The sequence below is a fragment of the Aptenodytes forsteri genome, unplaced genomic scaffold (assembly GCF_000699145.1).
Source record: "Aptenodytes forsteri isolate BGI_AS27 unplaced genomic scaffold, ASM69914v1 Scaffold323, whole genome shotgun sequence".
Lineage (NCBI taxonomy): Eukaryota > Metazoa > Chordata > Aves > Sphenisciformes > Spheniscidae > Aptenodytes > Aptenodytes forsteri.
In genome coordinates this window covers 213259-233051 of record NW_008795323.1, presented here as the reverse complement: position 1 = coordinate 233051, position 19793 = coordinate 213259, and the positions used below count along the sequence as shown (strand labels likewise).

The 19793-nt window shown below is 36.2% G+C and overlaps 1 protein-coding gene across 1 annotated transcript in view; it reads right to left on the bottom strand.

The window, feature by feature from the left end:
• CABIN1 (calcineurin binding protein 1) overlaps positions 1–18831 on the bottom strand; it is a 118164-nt gene extending 99333 nt beyond the window's left edge. The window contains exons 1-19 of the mRNA XM_009279975.2: positions 18747–18831; positions 17042–17106; positions 16488–16580; positions 16035–16148; positions 15726–15860; positions 15281–15461; positions 14200–14329; positions 12303–12452; positions 10894–11177; positions 9642–9810; positions 9054–9190; positions 8441–8658; positions 6554–6632; positions 6122–6309; positions 4712–4861; positions 3777–3971; positions 2429–2665; positions 701–861; positions 347–458 (exon numbers count right to left, since the gene is read on the bottom strand). Of these exons, the coding sequence (XP_009278250.1) occupies positions 347–458; positions 701–861; positions 2429–2665; positions 3777–3971; positions 4712–4861; positions 6122–6309; positions 6554–6632; positions 8441–8658; positions 9054–9190; positions 9642–9810; positions 10894–11177; positions 12303–12452; positions 14200–14329; positions 15281–15461; positions 15726–15860; positions 16035–16148; positions 16488–16580; positions 17042–17044 (2736 nt within the window). The 5' untranslated portion in view covers positions 17045–17106; positions 18747–18831. The remainder of the gene's footprint in view (positions 1–346; positions 459–700; positions 862–2428; positions 2666–3776; positions 3972–4711; positions 4862–6121; positions 6310–6553; positions 6633–8440; positions 8659–9053; positions 9191–9641; positions 9811–10893; positions 11178–12302; positions 12453–14199; positions 14330–15280; positions 15462–15725; positions 15861–16034; positions 16149–16487; positions 16581–17041; positions 17107–18746) is intronic.
• Between the last annotated feature and the right edge of the window lie 962 nt (positions 18832–19793).

The following is a 19793-nucleotide window of genomic DNA, read 5'->3' as shown; positions in this document are numbered from 1 at the left end:
CTTTCAGGGCAAGGTAGATCATTTACTAATTCCCATTTAAGATGTTTTCATAGTACAGAGTTGGTTATCAAAAGGCATCTTTTGTCTGACAAAAGTCCCCAAAACATACCGACGGACAGGGGTCTGCAATAACAAACCTTTGCTATTCAGATTAAACCGACTGAAATGTTCAAGCATTTGTCCGGGAGAAGAAGGAAAATGGATTTAGAAGTGTATTAACATGAAGACAAGGCAATAAACAATCTAATATAACTTTGAAGTTGTTCCCTGCTTTGAGATGGGAGCTAGCCAAATGACTTTCAGAGGTTCCTTCCAACCTAAATTATTCTATGATGCTAACACTTACATAGAACTTGAGAAGAGCGCCATCTGAATTGCAACACCAGGATCTTCTTCCCAAATACTCATGAGCAGTGTTCAGCAGCATGAGTGAAGAAGGCAACATAGGGGTATCAGGACTCACTGGAAGAAAGAAGTTGGTAAATATTTAAGAAGCACAGAACTGAGTTAAATCCAACTAGTCAATACTTCATCTGGCAAAAAGAAGTTTCCTCTGTGATAAGAAAGTGATGTTTGCATACCCTTCTACTCCCTTTCAGCCAGCAAGATAAGATGACAAACAAACAAGTATGTTCTTATTTATATTCCAGAGCTAGATGGTAAGGAGCTCAGCTCCAATATGTAAAAGTGAATAATTAACCCACCTTCTTCTCCCTGGTTCTGCTGCTGCTGCTGGCTGCAAAGGGATCGAAAAGCATCTTCCTCATGCTGGATGATCCTGTGCAGGATAATCCATGGAAGCACTGAGGAGACGTATGGTTCTTTTGGTTCTTCCTGGACTGCCATGCTGCAGTCTATGATCTAATAAAGAAACAGACATTATACAGACAAAGTGATACGAAATAAACAGCAGGTGTGAATCCTTTCCAAACAACCCAGAGTTGGTAATGCATTTTATTCTAAAGAAATAATCGAAAGTTGAGTCTCAGCTTCTCACAATGAGTGGCGGTAGAAGTCCTACAAATAAGATCAACTGGTATGGGGAAGGGTAGAAGATCATTTCCCCTACCCTGACATTCCTCTTGCATCATCATTTTCCAACTAGCTATTTCTCTGTTAATACCATATACAAACAATTCAAAGTAAGCAAATGCGCAGCATAAATTCTTAGTGTTAGTAGGCCTCATTACTGTACAAGAAAATTTATCTACAATCCAGCAAGGAAGAGGAACTTGGTTAAAAGAATTCCTGAATTCTTTACCAGGTCTCACAACAACTGTTAAAGACCAACTAGAATCATTAACAGATGCTATATAAATGATCTAACTGAATAAATTCTGAGCAACACAATGCTGTATCATGGAACCATTGTCCTAGCATTTCTCATAGACAACTGCGCATTTTATTGCCACGGTGCCAGAAATTTCCGAAGTCGTACATTTTTCTCATATTCTTTCACACATAAAACAGCTTTTCTATTGGTATTTATGTAGATAAAGAATCATATTTATTATTACTACAGAAACCATTTAGGATATTACAATGAATACTCTGTTCTCCAGAATTCCCTAACATAGTGACACACATACAACTTTACACAATGAGAGTATGATTTTGTGAGTAGTGAAGGTCCTTGGCTTTTACTGAAGTAAATGGAGATTTGAGAGTTGCAAGCACATTGAATTTTGACATTAACTAGACTAGCTTAACAGAACTGAGAGTCTGCCATTTGTTACCTGGACTGAAAAATATTCACAGAATCATAGAATAGAATCATAGAATAGTTTGGGTTGGAAGGGACAATTCATTCAGTAGTTTTAAGGCTTGAAAGTACCTTCTTTAAAAGGCTAAAATTAGCTGTATTTGTAATGCTAGAAACAGTCCGCACATCATTTTTTTCCTGCCCTCTTCTCATCACCCTCTCTGTTTTTACTGGAAAAACCCTTAGCTGAGCCATCACTTGCAAGCAACTCTACCATGTTTGTAAGGCTTACAGGATCTTGTCTTCTAGCCCAAAGCACATTACAGCCAAGATCAGTGCCATAACTTACAAACTGCCCAGCCAGCTCAGTCAGTCTTTGCATTATCACCATTTCAAACAGAGTAAGAAAATAGTGTGGTTCCTTGGGTTATCTTACCCCAAGGAAGTAATTATTATCTCAATAATTCTTTGATTATTTTAGGCAGCTTGGTGTTTGAAGGTACCTGCTGTTACTGATTCTAGCACAGGCGTGCTCAGTGCATCTCTAACATACTGAAATGAAAATGAAGACTATGAAGGTAATGCTCATCTTCCCCCAACATTCCCCCAACAAAAATGTAACCCAAAACGTCACTGCGAGTGGGTGGCAATTCAGACAGCAGCTGTATCATGTCTGAAGGTCCGTAGCACACAATATCTCTTTCCTAGTGCAAGTGAACAGGTTACCTGAATCAGGTTGTTTGTTAATCGAACAAGGCTTGGTGTTATAGAAGAGTCTTTCAGGATGCTGCTGGCTGATGATAATGAAGTATCTATTCCTATGAGCAGTTGTGTTACCGTAGCAACCCACTCTTCTTTAGCAGAGGCTGCTGTCACATTAATCATCTGCTGAATTGCTTCATTCAAGGCAACTTCTGAGCGTTCAAAGCATTGCTTGTAATCTTTCAGTTTGAGCAGGGAGTCCTAGGGAATGTAAATGTGAAAAAAATCTGTTACAAGGATGAAGGGTTTATTTTAAACTATGAATGCACAGCAGGGCAAAGCAATACACTATATACAGTTAATGAGGTTACTTTAATGAAACAATAACAGAACACCTTTAAATATGACGTTAAAAAAAGGACAACAGGAGGTGCCTGGACCCTGGATGACAAATATACAAGTAGGATCTAAATGTCAAAAAAATCATCACTGAATCTTTCTGCTTTAATAAGAGATGCAAGAAAAAAATATTCAGGAAAGGGATGGCTGTAGGTCTAAAATTCTAATGATATGCAGTTGAATAGAGGCCCTACAGAAACAGGGTTTGGATCTTTATGGTCTTGTGCTACCATTTTATTACTTCATAAATAACAAAATAGCAACTATAAGGCTAGCATTATAGCAACATCCTCCTGCTTCTTTCTACTCTGCCAAGGTTGGGTCATGAGATGGCACGGAGGCTGTAGGACTTGGTTCAGTCCAATTAAAAGAGCGTAAGACTTTTTTTGTGCAACCTTTTTTTTACCTCAGAGAACCCGATAGGCTCAAATTGTTCCTACAGCTGATCTCATTTGTACACTTATTTTCATAGTGTCAAATGGACTAAATCTATAGCAATTATACTGGATGTATCTATCAAAATTCATGCAGGACAGATACACTACATCATAAAAATCATTTATATGCTAGATAACTTTTAAGTTAAGTTTCAGAATGGTTGTAAATCACCATATAGTCAACATCAGCAAAAGCAGGAAGTATCCACAGCAGATGCAGATAGCATGAATCCATCCATAAGATGTCTCTGCAGATGATTCAAGTTTATTTGAATTTACGATTTTTCTGGCCATTTCATGTAGGCCTCGGACATCTTATATCTTTAGCCACATTCTCAGTTAGCAAAAGCTGGCATATTGCTAATGATGTCGATAAAGCTATACTGTTCAGACCATTTACAGATTTGGTTCCACGTTTTGCTTTGTAAATAAGACTCGTTAACCATTAACACCCACTCTAGAAATCCCTTCATCCTTTTTTCAGGAATAAGTCTTAATCCCTTACTAAAAAAGATTTTTTAAGAAACAAAACAAACCTGTAGGAGAAGCAGCTGTGCTGGTCTCTCTGGTATGGATGTTACAAATTCCAGATGTTTTGCTCTGCCATAACCATTAAAGCATAATGTTGGACGAAGCAGATGCACCACTGCATTATAATCCCCTGCCTCATACAGTCGCTGGATCTCTTCCAAAGACTGGCATCTCTCCAGAGATTTTAGGTTCTTTTCAATCTGCAAACACCACAGATGGCACAATCCAACTTTCATTTTGTCTTCACATACATTTGACTACTGACATTTCTCCTAGCAGTTTAGCTGTAAAGCTATGTGAACTCTACAGCTACATCCAGGAATATAAACCAGGAAGAAAACACCTACTGTGAAACACTTCACCCGTTCCACAGATTTTTAATTATTATATAATATATGACTTCAGTGCTATAATGATGTTAAACTTTTTTGCCTCAAGTCCCAAAATCACACATTTCTACACTGCAAGAACACATCCATCAGATGGACTTCAAAATGAAGACGGCATCTCCTGTGTTGGAGTTCATCCCCCAAAACAGCAATAGAAAGTATAGAAGTTGGACATCCCTTTGTTTAAAAGTGTATGCAAATTGTTATGTGGAAAACAGACTGCTGAAGTAAAGAGCTCATTTAAGCAAAGGCGAACAGAAAATAAAATACTAATCTAATAATCTACTGTTCTACATGCAGCTGCTCTAATATTTTTATTTTGCTTAAAAGCAATCTGAAGTTGTACAGGACCAACAGATCCAAAAGGTGTCTTTTTGAAAAGAAGATGATGGCCTTGACATCATCATTAAACTATTAACCTGTCCTTTCACTCTTAAAAAAATTATAGCACAGATATGGTAAACTTCCATCACAAAAGAGCTAATTCATAGATGACCTTTGAAACTGGGAGGGACGGAGTGGGGAGAATACACCTGCAAATTAATTCTTACCTCTTCTAAAGAAACAACAGAATCAACATGTAGATTAGGTAACCGTATTACGACGCTGCATTCATTGCCAGCTTTAGCTTGCATTGTAGTGGAGCTCTGTAGCATTTCAGTGCAGATATCATAGTTTTCAAGTGCCTGTTCCATGTCTCCCTACAGAAACAGTACAGAGGAAAACAAACAAAAAAACCTAGAATTCTGTCTGCAGCAAGGGTTTCTAAAGCATGTAGAAAATGTTTAAATTCAATGCAGGCACTGCCAGTGTGATTACTGCACATCCTCCTAAATAAAAAACAAATACAATTGACAATCTCAAATTTAAAAAAAAAAAAAAAAGCAGTATATCTTACCAGTGACTTTAATAACAGGTAAAACAAATCAGAGAAATAGAATTCAGCTTGCATAAATTTGAAAGATTAATTTGGATTGCTAAAATCCCTTTCCTTTAAAGACATGGAAGAGTAAAACAGCAGAAATAACTCTTCCATTTGTGCAAATAAAAACACTGCGTCAAGAAACATTCTTACATTCTGCAAAGTGAATGCATTCTACTCGCTCTGTCCAACAGAAGTAGATACTGAAGTTGAGTGGTCAGGAGAGGAACGCAAGCTGCACAGGCAAAATATAACTCTCTATAGCTGAAGAAAAAATGGCAGTAGCCGTATAGGAACTCTTATTTCTCCTCAAGTAAGTTTATTAGAAAGGAATCCTTAGATGCAAAAAATAAAAATGGAATGAACTGGTAGGTTCACACTCATGAAACTGACTCACGTTATTAGTTGACAATTGACTTAAACATAATTGATGCATAAACAAACTCTTTGATGTCCTGAGGAAGCAACGCTTGGAGGGGAGAAAAAAGTCTGGGATCAAACAACATTTCTTTCAAATTATTCCCTCAGTGATAGGTTTAAAACCCTCTGCTTCAAAATCTGCATATTAAATTAAACGTCTCTGAAAGAAGAATCATGCTACCTTGAAAAAGCAGAGGGGAGAGTAATTAAACATACAGTCTGCTTCAGTTGAAAGCTGCATTTTGAACTGTCTGGGACTTTGATAGTATCCACTAGTCCAGGTCCCAAAAAAATCCATGTTCTGCAGCTACACAATACTACTCCAAATAACTTTGGTCCAAATACTTTTTTAAGCTGAACACCAGCTAATTTAAACAAAGACTTACATATTAAACATATCTGAATATTAGCTTAGCATGTGAGACCTCCTACTTAATTTCCACCTCTACCCTTAGGGATAGTTAATTATATTATAAAGTAAAATGAAATCACTGTTTTCAGCTGATTTTATCCACATGCTTAAATGAGCTGAGATTCCTGAATCAGCTGTAGCATCTCTGAACAACATTGATTTTAATTTGGGAAAAGTTTTATTTGTTAAATCAAAAGTAAAACAAACCTGCAGTGCCAGAAAGCGAGCTTTCAGCCAATACACCCGAGTGACAAACTCCATCCAGCCTTCCTCAAATAAATCTCGCTGTGAGGATGCAAATGACAGCTGCAACAGGTCTCCCAAGAAGTGAGTTCCGGGAAAGTCAGGACCAAACTTTCCATTCACAGAGGCAGCAGGGCAATTTCGTGGAGAAACTGCAAGTCAATTAATTGCATTTTATTATAAAGTTACCAGCATCCCATGAAAAGAGTCCCACATAGTAGTATTTCAAAAGTACTGATCTACTTTAAGGCAAACAATTGATAGACCAATAAAATCCAGATCTGAAAGATATTCATTAAGAAAAAATAGCTCCAAAACCCAATGAATTCCTGGAAACATTTCTTCATATACCTTGAGTGTTTTTAGAGTCTGAAGAAAGTAACATCCAGTTCTCACCTGTAGAGCTCTTCCCTTTCGTCAGTAGCCACTGATCTAATTGCAGTTCCATGCAAGAAAGGCTCATCAACATCATATCCTTCAGAAAAAGTATGGAGATATCAAAAAAGAGTATACAGGAAGAAATACATTAAAAGAAGAATTAAAAAAAAACACCACTAAATTTCCAATTTACTTCAAAGAAAACCTTCAACTTGTCTTCTTGGGATTTCTATTCCCAAGCTATAACTACTTCATCCTCCGTCTAAGGTGTGTAACAGCATTTACAAATCAACAGGTACAAAACAAAACAATACTTAGAAAGAGCATTAAAAAATAAATAAATAAATCTCAGCTCATAAAAGAAGGTAGGCAGAACAGCACTGCCTGATGTTAGAAAAAAGTGATATCCCTATTTTTGTATCTGGCTGAAATAAAAGTATATTAAACTGCTAAATCATGCTAAAAGCATGTTTCCAGAATACAGTAGAAGTACTGATATTTGAGAAATAAGTCTATATCCTATAATTTTTTCAGTATTTATCTCCATGAGACTATGTACTCTAGCATTATCAGCTTATTAATGCTTGCTGGATAAAGTTCAGGAGTATATTAAAAAAATCGCATCACCATGGATCTCTGCCAGGTATTTTTGTGCAGTGAAGAATATACTATTTTCTGATTAAATTCATAGGAATAAGGGCTACAGGTCCTTTACAGCTGTAAAAACTGGGTGCTTGTGAAAAGGTTCAAAAGTCCATACACGTTACCAGAATAGCCCTTTACAATCTTAAAAACCCGGATTTATTACACTCAGGATAGCTTGCAGATCAAGTTTAAAATAAATTCAAGGATGAAAAAGAATAGACAAGCATGAGGACAGTGATGTTTAATAGTACAGATAAGGACAAGCTACAGTTATGCAGTAATAATGAGAACCAAGGGAAAACATTCGTAAATATATTTACATTTGTTTAAAAAAGGGTATGTATAGATGAAAAATATACAGAAATAGAAAAGTCACAGGATGTATAAAAAATTTAACATCTGCTACATAGCAATATTTTTGTTTGTTTGTTTTGTAAACTAAGTAAATGGAACAGTTTTCAGAATTCATTTTTCATTTGCAAAAAAGTAGAAACGCTGTTGATCTGAAAAAGCAGTATTTCAAACTGCAGTCATACCAAAGGCAAATAACTTTCCAAATGAATACACACTGCTAACATTGAAAAGATAACATAGGCAGGCTCAGTGGACAAGAAGTATCAGTACTGGTTTTATAATTTAAGAAGTATCACCTTGTGTCACTAAGCTGGTTTAACATTAATTTAATGAACCTACCATTTCTTCTATCTGCATTTGTGAAATCTACAGATTTATAAAGGTAATAAAATGGTGATGCTGGGGGGGTGGGGTTGTTTTTGTTTTGTTTTTACTGTAAATTGCAGGTTATTTTGAAACTAAACTGTATTTACTCTATTTAGAGCAGAAATGCTGACCCTCAATCAGCCAGTGTGAACAGAGCAGCCTCTCTACTCTCCTGATGACAAAACAAAAATTTGTGTCGTATCAGAAGCAAAGGGAGGGAAGAAAAAGAAAGCGCAACAACAGAGTAAAGGAGTAAAACATATTTATGTCTATAGTATTTATATTACAACTCTATGCATATTAGGTATAGAGTATACTTGCATATAGCACCACCCAGATAGGTTCAGGAGCTCAGGAACAAACAGTTATGCGAGCTGCAGTATACCACAGTTTATGAAAGATGCAACAGCTAGGACAAGCAGCTCCCCAGACAGAGCTAAGCAAAACCTGTGTCTAATTGCTGGATTTCAGTTAGGTACTTTTGGTACACAGTGAGCAGCACAGCAGCAAATAGAAGTATAAGGAAAAGTGTTTCATTACCTTGATATGCTGATTACTTGAGTCCCTCAGTAATGGATTGGGAAGACTACTACTATGCTTTCTCCAGCTATTATAGATACTAAGGACCACCTCACACAAGCCAGGAGGCCACTTCACTAGGAACTTTTGACTGATGACTTTCAGATATCTCATCATCAGCTCCAAGATCCCACCATTGTTCAGGTTATCCAGCAGGAATTCATGAACATCCTGTTTTTCTAGAAAGCAGATAAACACAAAGCCATACATGTTTAAGGTCAAGGCAGACCATAACTTGAAACCAGTAAGTTTCAACAGTGTTTTATGCACTGATCTTGCAGCAGTTCTCCTGTGCTGCATACATGCAGAATTAAGTTATTGTATTCCAATCTGTTTAAACGGGAAACTCCACACAATAGAGCTCTCGCACACAGTAATTAAGCAGTCCCCAAGACTTTAAAAAAAAAAAATCACACCCGTTACCAGCCGAGATATTTTTATGCCAAAAAATTATACTTTTTAAAGTAACATATACTTCTGTATCTTCTAGATATGATAGGAAAATATGGAAAATAAAGCATACAATATGGAATAAACAACAGAGAAAGAGGGGGGGTTATAATGAAATCCTTACCAGATTCCATAAATGTTGTAGAATCAAATGACAGTCTATGTGGTCCAACATGCTGGAAATTCTCCTCTTTGATCTCTGACTGCACCTCATAGTTATTGAAAGGGTCCTCCTCCTCCTCTGGATCTAATTTCCTTAATCTGTGTGAAAGGTGGGCAAAAACCACAATATCAACAAAACCCTCATTCTTTCTTTCACTAGTAAGTGAAACCTAAACATGGCACGTTGTGCATATTTTAACAGTGAAAGTACATTAACTGAAGCAAATTCAGAGATTTATATCCAGTTCCCAAATTTTGTCCAAACCAAGATTACCTTGTTTATTTATCTTATCCATTCTGACATCTGCATTGTCCTCTAATTCAGTTTCACATTAATAAAAGCTTTCTTATTTTTCAATTAGTTTTTAGTAATTTTCACTAAAACCAGTTTTATTAAATTTGTGAGAAGACAATGCAGCACATCTGCTTCAAAAACTAACATGGGTCTAGTGGTTTTAAGGTTGGGGTATATCAATCAAACAAAATCCCAGACAGCTCCCTCTACTTAGCTCTTGATACTCTCATAATGGAAGTTATTCCTGTACAGTACCTGGAAGGAAGGAATTTCACCAACAGCTCTTGAAAGTCAACCTTCTCCTCTTTTTTACACTTGGTGTTCCGGACTCTAGCAGATCTCCTTTTTGCTGTTTCACCACTATCTTCTGTAATTCTCCTTCGCTTCACACCTTTCTTAGATTTATCACCTGCAGATATGTCACCTAGAAAGAGAATTTAAAAAAAAAAAAGGAGAAAAAAAAAAAAGATACTGACAGGTTAAATTGCCAAACAAAAAGTGGATAATCTTTTTTATTTAAAAAAAAAAATAGTTATTTGTGGCTGACACTTTATTTTATTCTACAGCAACACTTCAGATTCATTGGTTTCCTTCTGAAGACTTCTGAAGACATTGCCAAAAATTTTAAAATAATAATAATAAAAAAATCACTTTAATATAAACTGGCTTTGGCATTTTGCATAAAAATGCTGGTCTGAGGCAAGAAGCAGACTTAATGAAAATTCTGCATTTCATCATTCTCTAGAATTTATTATTTTAGTCTTCAAGAAGTTTCTGAAATGGGAATCAGAGGAGTCTGCCTTTAACTCCAGAAGCACCTGTAAATTCCCATGAGTATCAACAAAACACTGGTAACTCCTTGATAGTTTTAGATATGTAAATACATATACAGCTACAGTATAAAATATTCAAACCTCTTGCTACAGATTTCAAATAAATATAGCTGACAGCTTGGTTCTCTCAGGTTCTTAAAGTTACACATGAGCAGAAGAATAATCCAGTCATCTTCTATAACAGCTCATTCATTCTAAGGAGCTCAAGACTCTTCACAAGCTTGATATGCATCACTGCTGGAACGGAGTCATGATTCTTCTAATCTTAAAGACTGAAAAACTGACGTGTGAGCTAATAGCACAAAACCAGAAGAGTTTAGACACTCCTGCACTGGCGTAACAATTAAGAACAACAAATCAACCTGACTCTCAATTCCATTAGATAGGAAAGTAAGTCCACTGTCCTGAACACTGGTCCTATGTCTTAGTCAGGAATCAAAGATTTTCAGGCAGTGTAGGTGGCCTTCCTTTTCTAATGTAAAGGGTTAACAGAACTTAATTTTATAGAGCTCAACTTCACTTTTTCTACCAGACATTATACATAAACTGAAAAGGTTCTGAATCCACCAACATGCAGTTTAAAGACAGCATTTCCCAATGAATTCTGTAGTGCTTTTAATACCCAGATAAGTAGGAAAGATATTTTGAATCTTAGACTGAAGTACCTTGCTCACCTACAGTAGCTCCTGGTTCCAATGAATTCTGACTGTGACTTGGAAAGTTGGGTGTCGTTGGAGTATAAGGTAATACAGGATCTGGCATTGTCACCACTGGATTAGTGCTGACAGGAGTCGGCTGAATAACACTGACAGGAGTAGAGGTAGGAGAAAGAATCAAATGTTGAACTGGGTCTCGGTATTCTGAGAGATCAATTCTCTTTCCCAGACTGGGTCGAGGAGGATCACATGTTGTGAGGTGGTGATACATGGCAAGTAAAGCTTCTCCTAAACACTTCCACCTGCATGTGGAAACACAATGGCATCACCACTTCATTAATTCTTGTCACATTATTTTCTAAATTGTATTTACAAACCTAACAGCATTCAACACTGTTTTTCTCCAATAGCTTAGAGGTAGCAAGAGCAGCTTTTCAGTGGGAAAGGGATACACATTTGAGTGTCAAAACCTGTCCCACAACTAGAAAAGCTGGAGAGTATCTTTCTGTATTTCCTGTCATATGGACCATTGACAATTTCAGGCCTGGAACAGAGGTCCGTAGGAGCTTTCCTTCTAGAATACACCACTTAGAGAAACAAGAACAAAATGTGGCAGCAGGCAAAAGTTTTCAGAGGAAATCGGTGAGTTGGTTGCAGTAGGAAGGAAACGGGAGTCAATAATGTGCCTAATCTCAAAAAAACGTCTCTAACAAAAAAAGGTCTATGCAGTAGTTGCTGAGGAAATTATTCTATACTGAACCCTAGAAAAGTAGTATCAAAGGAACCATTTTCAGGTTCTGCATTCAATCAACAATAAAAAAAATCTCATCCTTATCCACAAGTAGAAGCAACTTCTCTGCAATAGGACCTACGTGCAGAGTCCATTAATATTCCAGAAAAATAAGTGCAATAAAAAACCCAAACCAAAACCCAATCCCTTATGCCTTAATAAAGACATATATAACATCTTACTAGTATCCTTATATCTTGCTGCAAATAAGGAAGTGTAATTTGTTTCTGAGTTTCCATTATCCCAATAGTAAAAACATTTTTTAAAAAGCTAAACTTACTTTGAAGTTCATATACAAACTAGTCACATACGAAGAATCCAGTAACACAATTGGAATGGCTGCCAAATCATTCTTAGTTAGGAGGGGATTTGGGTTTTTTTTTTGTTTGTTTGGTTGGTTGGTTTTACATCACTGGTTTTAATTCCAAGGTTGAAAACTGACAGATATGGGGTTTATGCTAAAATCATAAGCACACCAAACCAACTATAAACTCCTAAAATATGAAAACACTGGGGGGTTGCTTTGTTTGTTTTTACAAGAAAAAAAAGTGTTCAGAAGAAATCTGAAGTGCAACACAGTTGTCAGCATAAGTGGTTTCAGAGAAACATTTTAAAAAGAGAAAATATAAAGACGTACGTGAAAAAGGGAATTGGCTGGACCAGTCTGAGGTCTGGTTCTCTGTCACGCACTAGCAAAGCTTGTCTTTTCTTACGCAGCTCCAGTGCTTCATCTATGATTCTTCCTGTTTCAGCTGCACTCACATTTACATTATGGATAGACATGTCACTAAGAAATAATAAGAAATGAAGACAAATTAAGGTTTTTGTTTGTTGGTTGTTTTTTTTGTTGTTTGGGTTTTTTTAGAAGACTGGGGAGATTCATGTGATATCTTTCTATAATATAACAAAAATAAACAGTGTTAAAACAAGCATTCAAATAACATTATTTTTACAAACTTTATAGCATGCATATAGAAGTGTTCACCATCCGAAATCTTTGTTCTGCCTTAAAAATGAAAAGATAAAGGGAGATTGTCCTATTCTGTTTTCCAAACTCTGAGAAATGAAAGAAAAGCAGGAGGTTTTGTTTTCTTTCTGGGACACAATTTTTTGGTTCAGAAAAAAATTGTATGGCTGAGAAATCCCTTTCATTTCAGAGTGCTATTTTGAGGAACTCACGTCATCACAAATACAATTTGGAGTTGAAAGTTGTCTTGTATAGTTTGAGTCTAGGAATGAATTTTTGAAAGTGAAAAATAATCCACTTTTTCAGAGATACCACAATCCAGAAACAAAAAACAAGCGGCTAAAAGCCCTGGCTTAATTCAACATGTAACTCATTTTAAGAGCCAGACCTAAGGCAGCTTAATAAATCAGGGTCTCTATAACTAAACAAGACTTTCTGTTAAAGGTCTACTGCTATACATAGAATCGTAGAGCCTTAAAATTTAAGTTATCCTTTCTCTCCTATATCTTCTAAATACTCTGTACTTCCACATTTTAGATGTTAGGAGTACAATAGTCTAAAATGTTAAACATGTTTTTGACTGATTTATTGCATAACTTAAGTTCCACTTCCATTTACCACATACAACTTATATAAGGTACTGATGTTATCTGCACGTGCAGCGACTACTATATTCAGTGAGACTGAACCATAATTAAACTAAAAACGTAACTTCTTTCTTGAATTCTGCTGACCATCACAACAACATATTACAGTATCAGAAGCAGCTCTGATGCTGAATGGTCAGTTAACTCAGATCCTGTAAATTTTATGGGCCTCTATTTTCTTTTCCTGCTTTCCTCCTACCCACTCATACTATAAAATCCACAAACAAAGAGACAGTCTACTTTGCAGAGCTACATGACACCAAACTTTTACTAAAAGTTTTACATACTGCAATAAAAAGAGTAATAATAAAGGACTAAAATCTCAAACATAATATTGCAAAATATTTTCAGAGTTGCAGTGGTCTGAGAGCTTAATAAACTAAGAATTTCTGCATCTCGAGTACAAATGAAACATACAAAGTCTTCTGACTGTACTCATTTGTCAATAAAAAGCAGTAAGACTCCCTGAAACCTATTGATATGAGAAAATTGTTATCAGGTCCCAAATTTGTAACTGCTTGGAAAAGCAGTAACGTGTGTGGGTTTTGGGGGGGGTTGTTTGTTTGGTTTGTATTGACATATATTTGTATTCTTGAATACAAGAACTAAAACGAATGTTGCAGTTATCAGCTGCAAATAAATAAAATAAAACAAAGGAAGACGATTACAAGGGATCTAGGTATGCAAATAAGTGAGCAGCAGCAAATAGATTTTTTGCCTCTTTCTACCTCCCTCCAAAAGTAGTTACTGAAGAACATTCTGTCAGCAGCACCAACACTTAACATTGTTTTATTATTTAGAAGGCAGGTCAGCAAGATATTGTTATAGCTTAAAGCATTATATCTCACCAGCTTTTCTGAACTACCCCAAACCCAAAATTTACACTCCAAATGCAGTATATACTGTAAGATGACATTCACCATTTGAGGAACATCCTTAAGGAATCTTTCCGGAGGCAAGGCTGCTCCTCAAAGATCTTCTCCTTCAGAACCAATCCTTTGCTATATAGACAGTCTTTTTCCAGAGCTTTGCAGATAAAGTACAAACATGCTGACAGAGAAATAGAAATCGAATGGTCAATCGCCGCTTTGGTTCATTCAAAAGCTCCCATTTCTGGGCTTCATATACACCACTGAATTCCAACTAAACATGACATTTACATAAATTAGACCAATAGCTTTGTAACATGTCAAATAATTACATGCATACAGTTAAAATAACCTATTATGTCTTCCCAAGTATTATATCCAGAAAAAGAATATCATTAATTTTGCTTAAACAATTTTTGCAGTACATCTTTTATTTACTTTCAAGACTCCATTTCTGCACAAAAGAAATTAGAATCATAAAGCAGAACCACAATCATTTACCATTTTTGTGTTATCAAATGTCTTAACTGCAGATTCCATTAGTGTAACAAGCAACGTACCCCACCAGGTTTTTGCTCACGTGGGCAATTACATGAAGAGAATTAGGACCATTCCGGTAGGACAAACCTAAGGGATCAGATTCAACATTTCTGCCATCTTGCAACTTCTGTCCTAAACTTCCTTTGAATCAGTTCATCCACTGGATATCACTCGAATGTAAAATCTTAGGGTCAGTTGTATCAACTGCTGTAACTACAATTAATCATACTAGGCTTTGAACTAGACTGTAGTTTTACACCCAAATCCTGGAACTATGTAGCTGGAAATGACTAGCAAGACAAAATCAACATACATCGAAAGGCAAGAGAACAGTCTACAGGGAAACTTCTTGCAGAGGCTTTGATCTAAGAGACCACAGGCATTTACTTTTAAGGTAACCAGAATTGATACAAACCATCATACTTTATCGTGAAGTAAAAAATCTCTATCGTGAAGTAGAAGTCTCTATCATACCCTAATGTACTGCTTACACAAGATATACTTTCTCCTATACGATTGCATCATTACAGTTTTTTATTGGTATGTAAAATTACACATATCTTGAGAATTTTTCTTGGTGTATTGTACTTACTTGTGTAGTCACTGAGTGTGTACAAGATTGTGATAAGGTTATCTAAACAAGGCCAGTGATCAGGATTACACCTGAGACCTTCTTCAAAAGCATGACGAGCCAAAGGTAGGCGGATTAGTTTTATTGCCACACGACCAATTTTATACCATAGGTTGACATCAGTAGAGTCTAGCATTACAGCCTAGAAAGCATAACAAACAACATTATTCACATTTCAGACATGCATATCCACTTGTCTACAGTGATTGGCACTGCTTTAGTTTTCAGCAGGGTCATTACTGATTTGGGGACTGAATGGTGGACCAGTTATATCACATATAATGTCAGAAAGTACACAGAATTCAGACATACATTCAAATGATGTACGCTGAAAGGTGTACATCTATATTTTGGCAAGTTTTTGCGAACATTGAGGCTCCAGTGTTTTATTTCAGCTGTACTGTACCTCCAAATAAAACTCCATGGCTGTCTCTAAGTCATCCCGTTGTGCTGCCAGTTGTGCTAGGTTTTTATAGGTGGAATATTTTAACATCAAGCCTGGATGTTTCAGCCCTTCTTTCTCATCACCAGAAAGAACTGCCTAGAAATGATAAAATAAATGCAACGCGGGCATTAGGAATCAGACAAGTAAAAAGAACAGCAAACAACTTGCCAACTGATAACACTGACATTTCTAATTAGCCAATAAGAAATGAAGTAATACAAAATATAATAAAAATAGTTTCTAAAGTTTCATTCTCTAAAGGTCACTGACCTCTCGCAGAAGACGAATCTCAAGCAGCTCATGATAAGCTTTAGCAGACTCTTCAAATCGGTCATGTTTCTGAAGGTCCAAAGCTTTGTGGTACAAAGCAAAAGCTTCTGCTTCCTGTGGTTTAAAAAATTAGAACCTATTTTGTAGGGCAACTTTATTAAATATACTTATTACTATATACTTATATTTATTATGAGTATCAGTGGTTTCACACTTTTAATACTTTCTGCTATATAGCAGTCCACATCCAGATTGTATAGCAGAACATCAGCCTTACTGACCTAATATAAAATTCATTTGAGTGAAGTTTTAGCTTGCTAAAGGAGGGTTCAAGAGATAAGATAGTAACACAACTTTCTTAAAAAAAAATATGGCTGAACAATCCCTGCAACAAGAGAGGACAAAACTCCCATCAAGACAAAACTTCATTAAGAAAACTGTGGGTTTACTTACCTGAGCTTCCTTTGTCTGTGTCTTGTGACTTTTGAAGGTACCTTCGTAGTCATCCTCAATTGTGGAGCTCGCATTCAGTGCTGCAATTCGAATCTAGAATGACAGTCGAGACGTGACAAGTTACATCTTGTATTGTGACAGACATGACTGTTATATCTACATGTGTCCCAGTTTCCCTTGCAAACTGGATTTTTCTCTTTTTTTTTTTTTACTTTACTTGGTAAATGGAAAATGCTGAGAGATTTCTACATAAAGTTACAAGAACTGTAATGAATTTAGTCATCACTAATTGCAAATAATAAAATAGCAAAACAATTTCCCCCTGAAATCAGCTGCAAAAACAAAATTTCAAGTGTCTTACAAGCAACAGCTTCTCTAGAACAGATGTGTGCATTACAGTGAATTTTTTCAAATTCTTAAATTTACCAATAACTACAATCGCTCCAAAAACAATGTTCTCATTATGCCAATTTATTCTTAGTCCTGGGGAAAGAGAAAATTTTCAATTTTATTTCTACTAAAACATCTCAAAAACCATCTTAATAAGCCCTTACCATGTTCACAGCTATTCACACTGTCTTTCTCCAGGATTAGGAGGAAGGGCCTAACACAAACAGGTCTGGAAAGCAAACAGGATTAGAATATTTATTCTGTTCATAAAGAAAGCATTCAGAAGTAAAAGACAGGCTGGGAATACTTTAATCAATAACCAATTAACTGTCCTATGTCATCACCACCCCATGCCAAGAGATAAATTGCCCTACCACATAGGAACAATAACATTAAAGTGAATTTTAACTAGAGACAGAGAATAAAATACAAAGTTAAGCACATTCACTACTTCAGGATGGCTTTCAAGACTCTAGTCCTGGCAGTGAGGGGGGAGTGGAAGTATTGGCAATGTAATTACAGCTATAAGGTTATTCAGTTACTGTATAATATTTAATGAACATACATTATATTAACAACATTACAACATGAATCCCTTTAAGGACAAAAGCTAAAACCAAAAAAGCTTCTTGAATACTCTGACATTTTATGAGCGTGAATCATTATAGCTTATGAGTTTATCTTCAGTTACTTAAAAAAAAAAATTATAGAAGTTTTCCCACACCTTTTATCTATAGCACAAACCAGAGTGCTCTCTCATGTCTAGAAACCACAGCACTTATGGATATTTACAGAACAGGAAAGGAAAAAAAATGGAAGGTTATCTGTGTCAGATTGACTCTGCAGCAGGCCATAGAGGTTAGTCAACCCGCTGCTCAAAATACTGTCTGCGCCTGGAAATTCCTCTGATTAAAAATGTTTTCATTACTGCTATCCCTGCTAGAACAGAACCAGTGTTTGTAACACAGCTGTCTTTTCTGAGTATGTTGACCAACTTCTACAGACCACCTCTAACGCAAAAGCAAGTTACAGCTACTGCATATGCACTTAGATCTATTAGATTTATGCAAACAAAAGAAACTGAATTTTTACTAACTAGTATTTCTTCATTCTGAAGGAAGGATATTAATATTTCTGGTCTTTTTACCACTGATAAGAAGTTTAAAGGGGAAAATATACGTTTATAATCTGTAAGTCATTTTTCCTCATAACTAAACCCATAATTTATGTGATATTAACTGCTTGAAAAATTATGTTAGTAAAGGCAAAAAATATGAGAGTGTCCTGTGCTGCTTTTTTAGAAAAGCTTCACTGCTACGTGATAAAACCTTCCCATCAACTCAAACAAAAAGATGACACATGCAAGACAGGCTAAAAACAGTCTTTAATATTGGAGACCACATTAATAGAAGAATAAGTCCAGAATTAACCACAGCAGGAAGCAGTGGGAGTTTTGCACTATAAGCTGAATTAACTCATACATCATCATGATTAGTTCTGCATGTACAGAAAATAATGCTTTGACAGGAATTTCATTCATTCAGCAATGATATTTTGCTTGCCCATGCACCACTTCTTTCCTCGCTTGCAGCTAAATCAAATTGACAACTGCACAGCAATAAAGCATTTTTCTCTTTAAGTCACTAAATAAACATTAATAAAACCTCAAATCTCTTTCAAGACAAGGATTCCTTGTCTACTTTGCATATGGAGAAAATATATGCACAGAGATTAATGGTTATCTCTTTCAGAAATATTGAACGCCCCACGTTTTGACAGAAAGTGCAGATGCTTATGACATATAAATAAATGACTGTATGATCCCAAACCAATTACATATTTAAATTGAGTGATTTTAAATTCACTTACAAATATGCCTATATTCAGAAATATGCTCAAGTCTTTTGCTGAATCCACATAATCTTGCTCAAGGCGGCAGAGGAAGTCAACAGCAGAGAGACTACAGTCAAGAGTTTACTTCTGTGGTTAGACTGCCAGTGAAACTGTGACTACAGAAAAGGTGGAGAGAAAAAATTTAATTCTACTTTTTATTTATACAGAAAGTTTGTAACAAATATTTAGCACCTCTCCTCTCTGGTGTTCACAAGTTGAGAGAGCATAACAGAACAGTGTAATGCTTTTGAAAAACAGGACAAGGATATTGCCTTGGCACAGCTTTTATATTGGTGTGTCAGGCAGGTGGGGGGTTGGTTTTGTTTTTTTTTTAAACCAGGCACTGTACAGGGTTGCCAACCTAACTGTGGACTGAGTTACAAGTGTCGTAACATCTAGGAATTAAGTATGTCACTACAAGCACTTTCAGAGGAACATAGCAACATCAGTTAGATAGGAAAAAAAGAATTAGTCTTTAATATATTACAAACCGGTTTGAATTTTTTCAGTTACAAGTGTCTCAGCTATAAATCTGTGGCTACATCAGGTGAGCACATCCTCAAAAGGCAACAATGCCTCTTTAAAGCCTTCTGCCTTCAAAATCTTATCTCCTTTTACCTTAGTAGTTTAAAACTTAAGTAAAAATTTCAAATGTCAGCTCTTCTTCCCAGAGCTTGTGTGATTCTCAACTTCCAAGTAAAAAACAAAGGGAGCGACTCAGAGCTTGTGTGATTCTCCCCTTCCAAGTAAGAAACAAAGGGAGCGACTTCGGGCTTTCCTGGCTTCTGTTGTTGTTGCTACACTTGGGATCCATACACTGCAAATACACATTTGTTTAAAAAAACGCTTAATTTTTGTTTTGTTTTGGGTTTTTGTCTTTAACATTGCAAAGATCACCTCCGCCGCATTTTAGCAAAAGCCGTTTTTACCGAATTGCGGCAACTTTCCGCAAAGAGGAGCGGGGACGCCTCTCACGCCGCTTGCCAGGCTCCACTTCCCGGCGGGTGGCACAAAGGGCCGGGA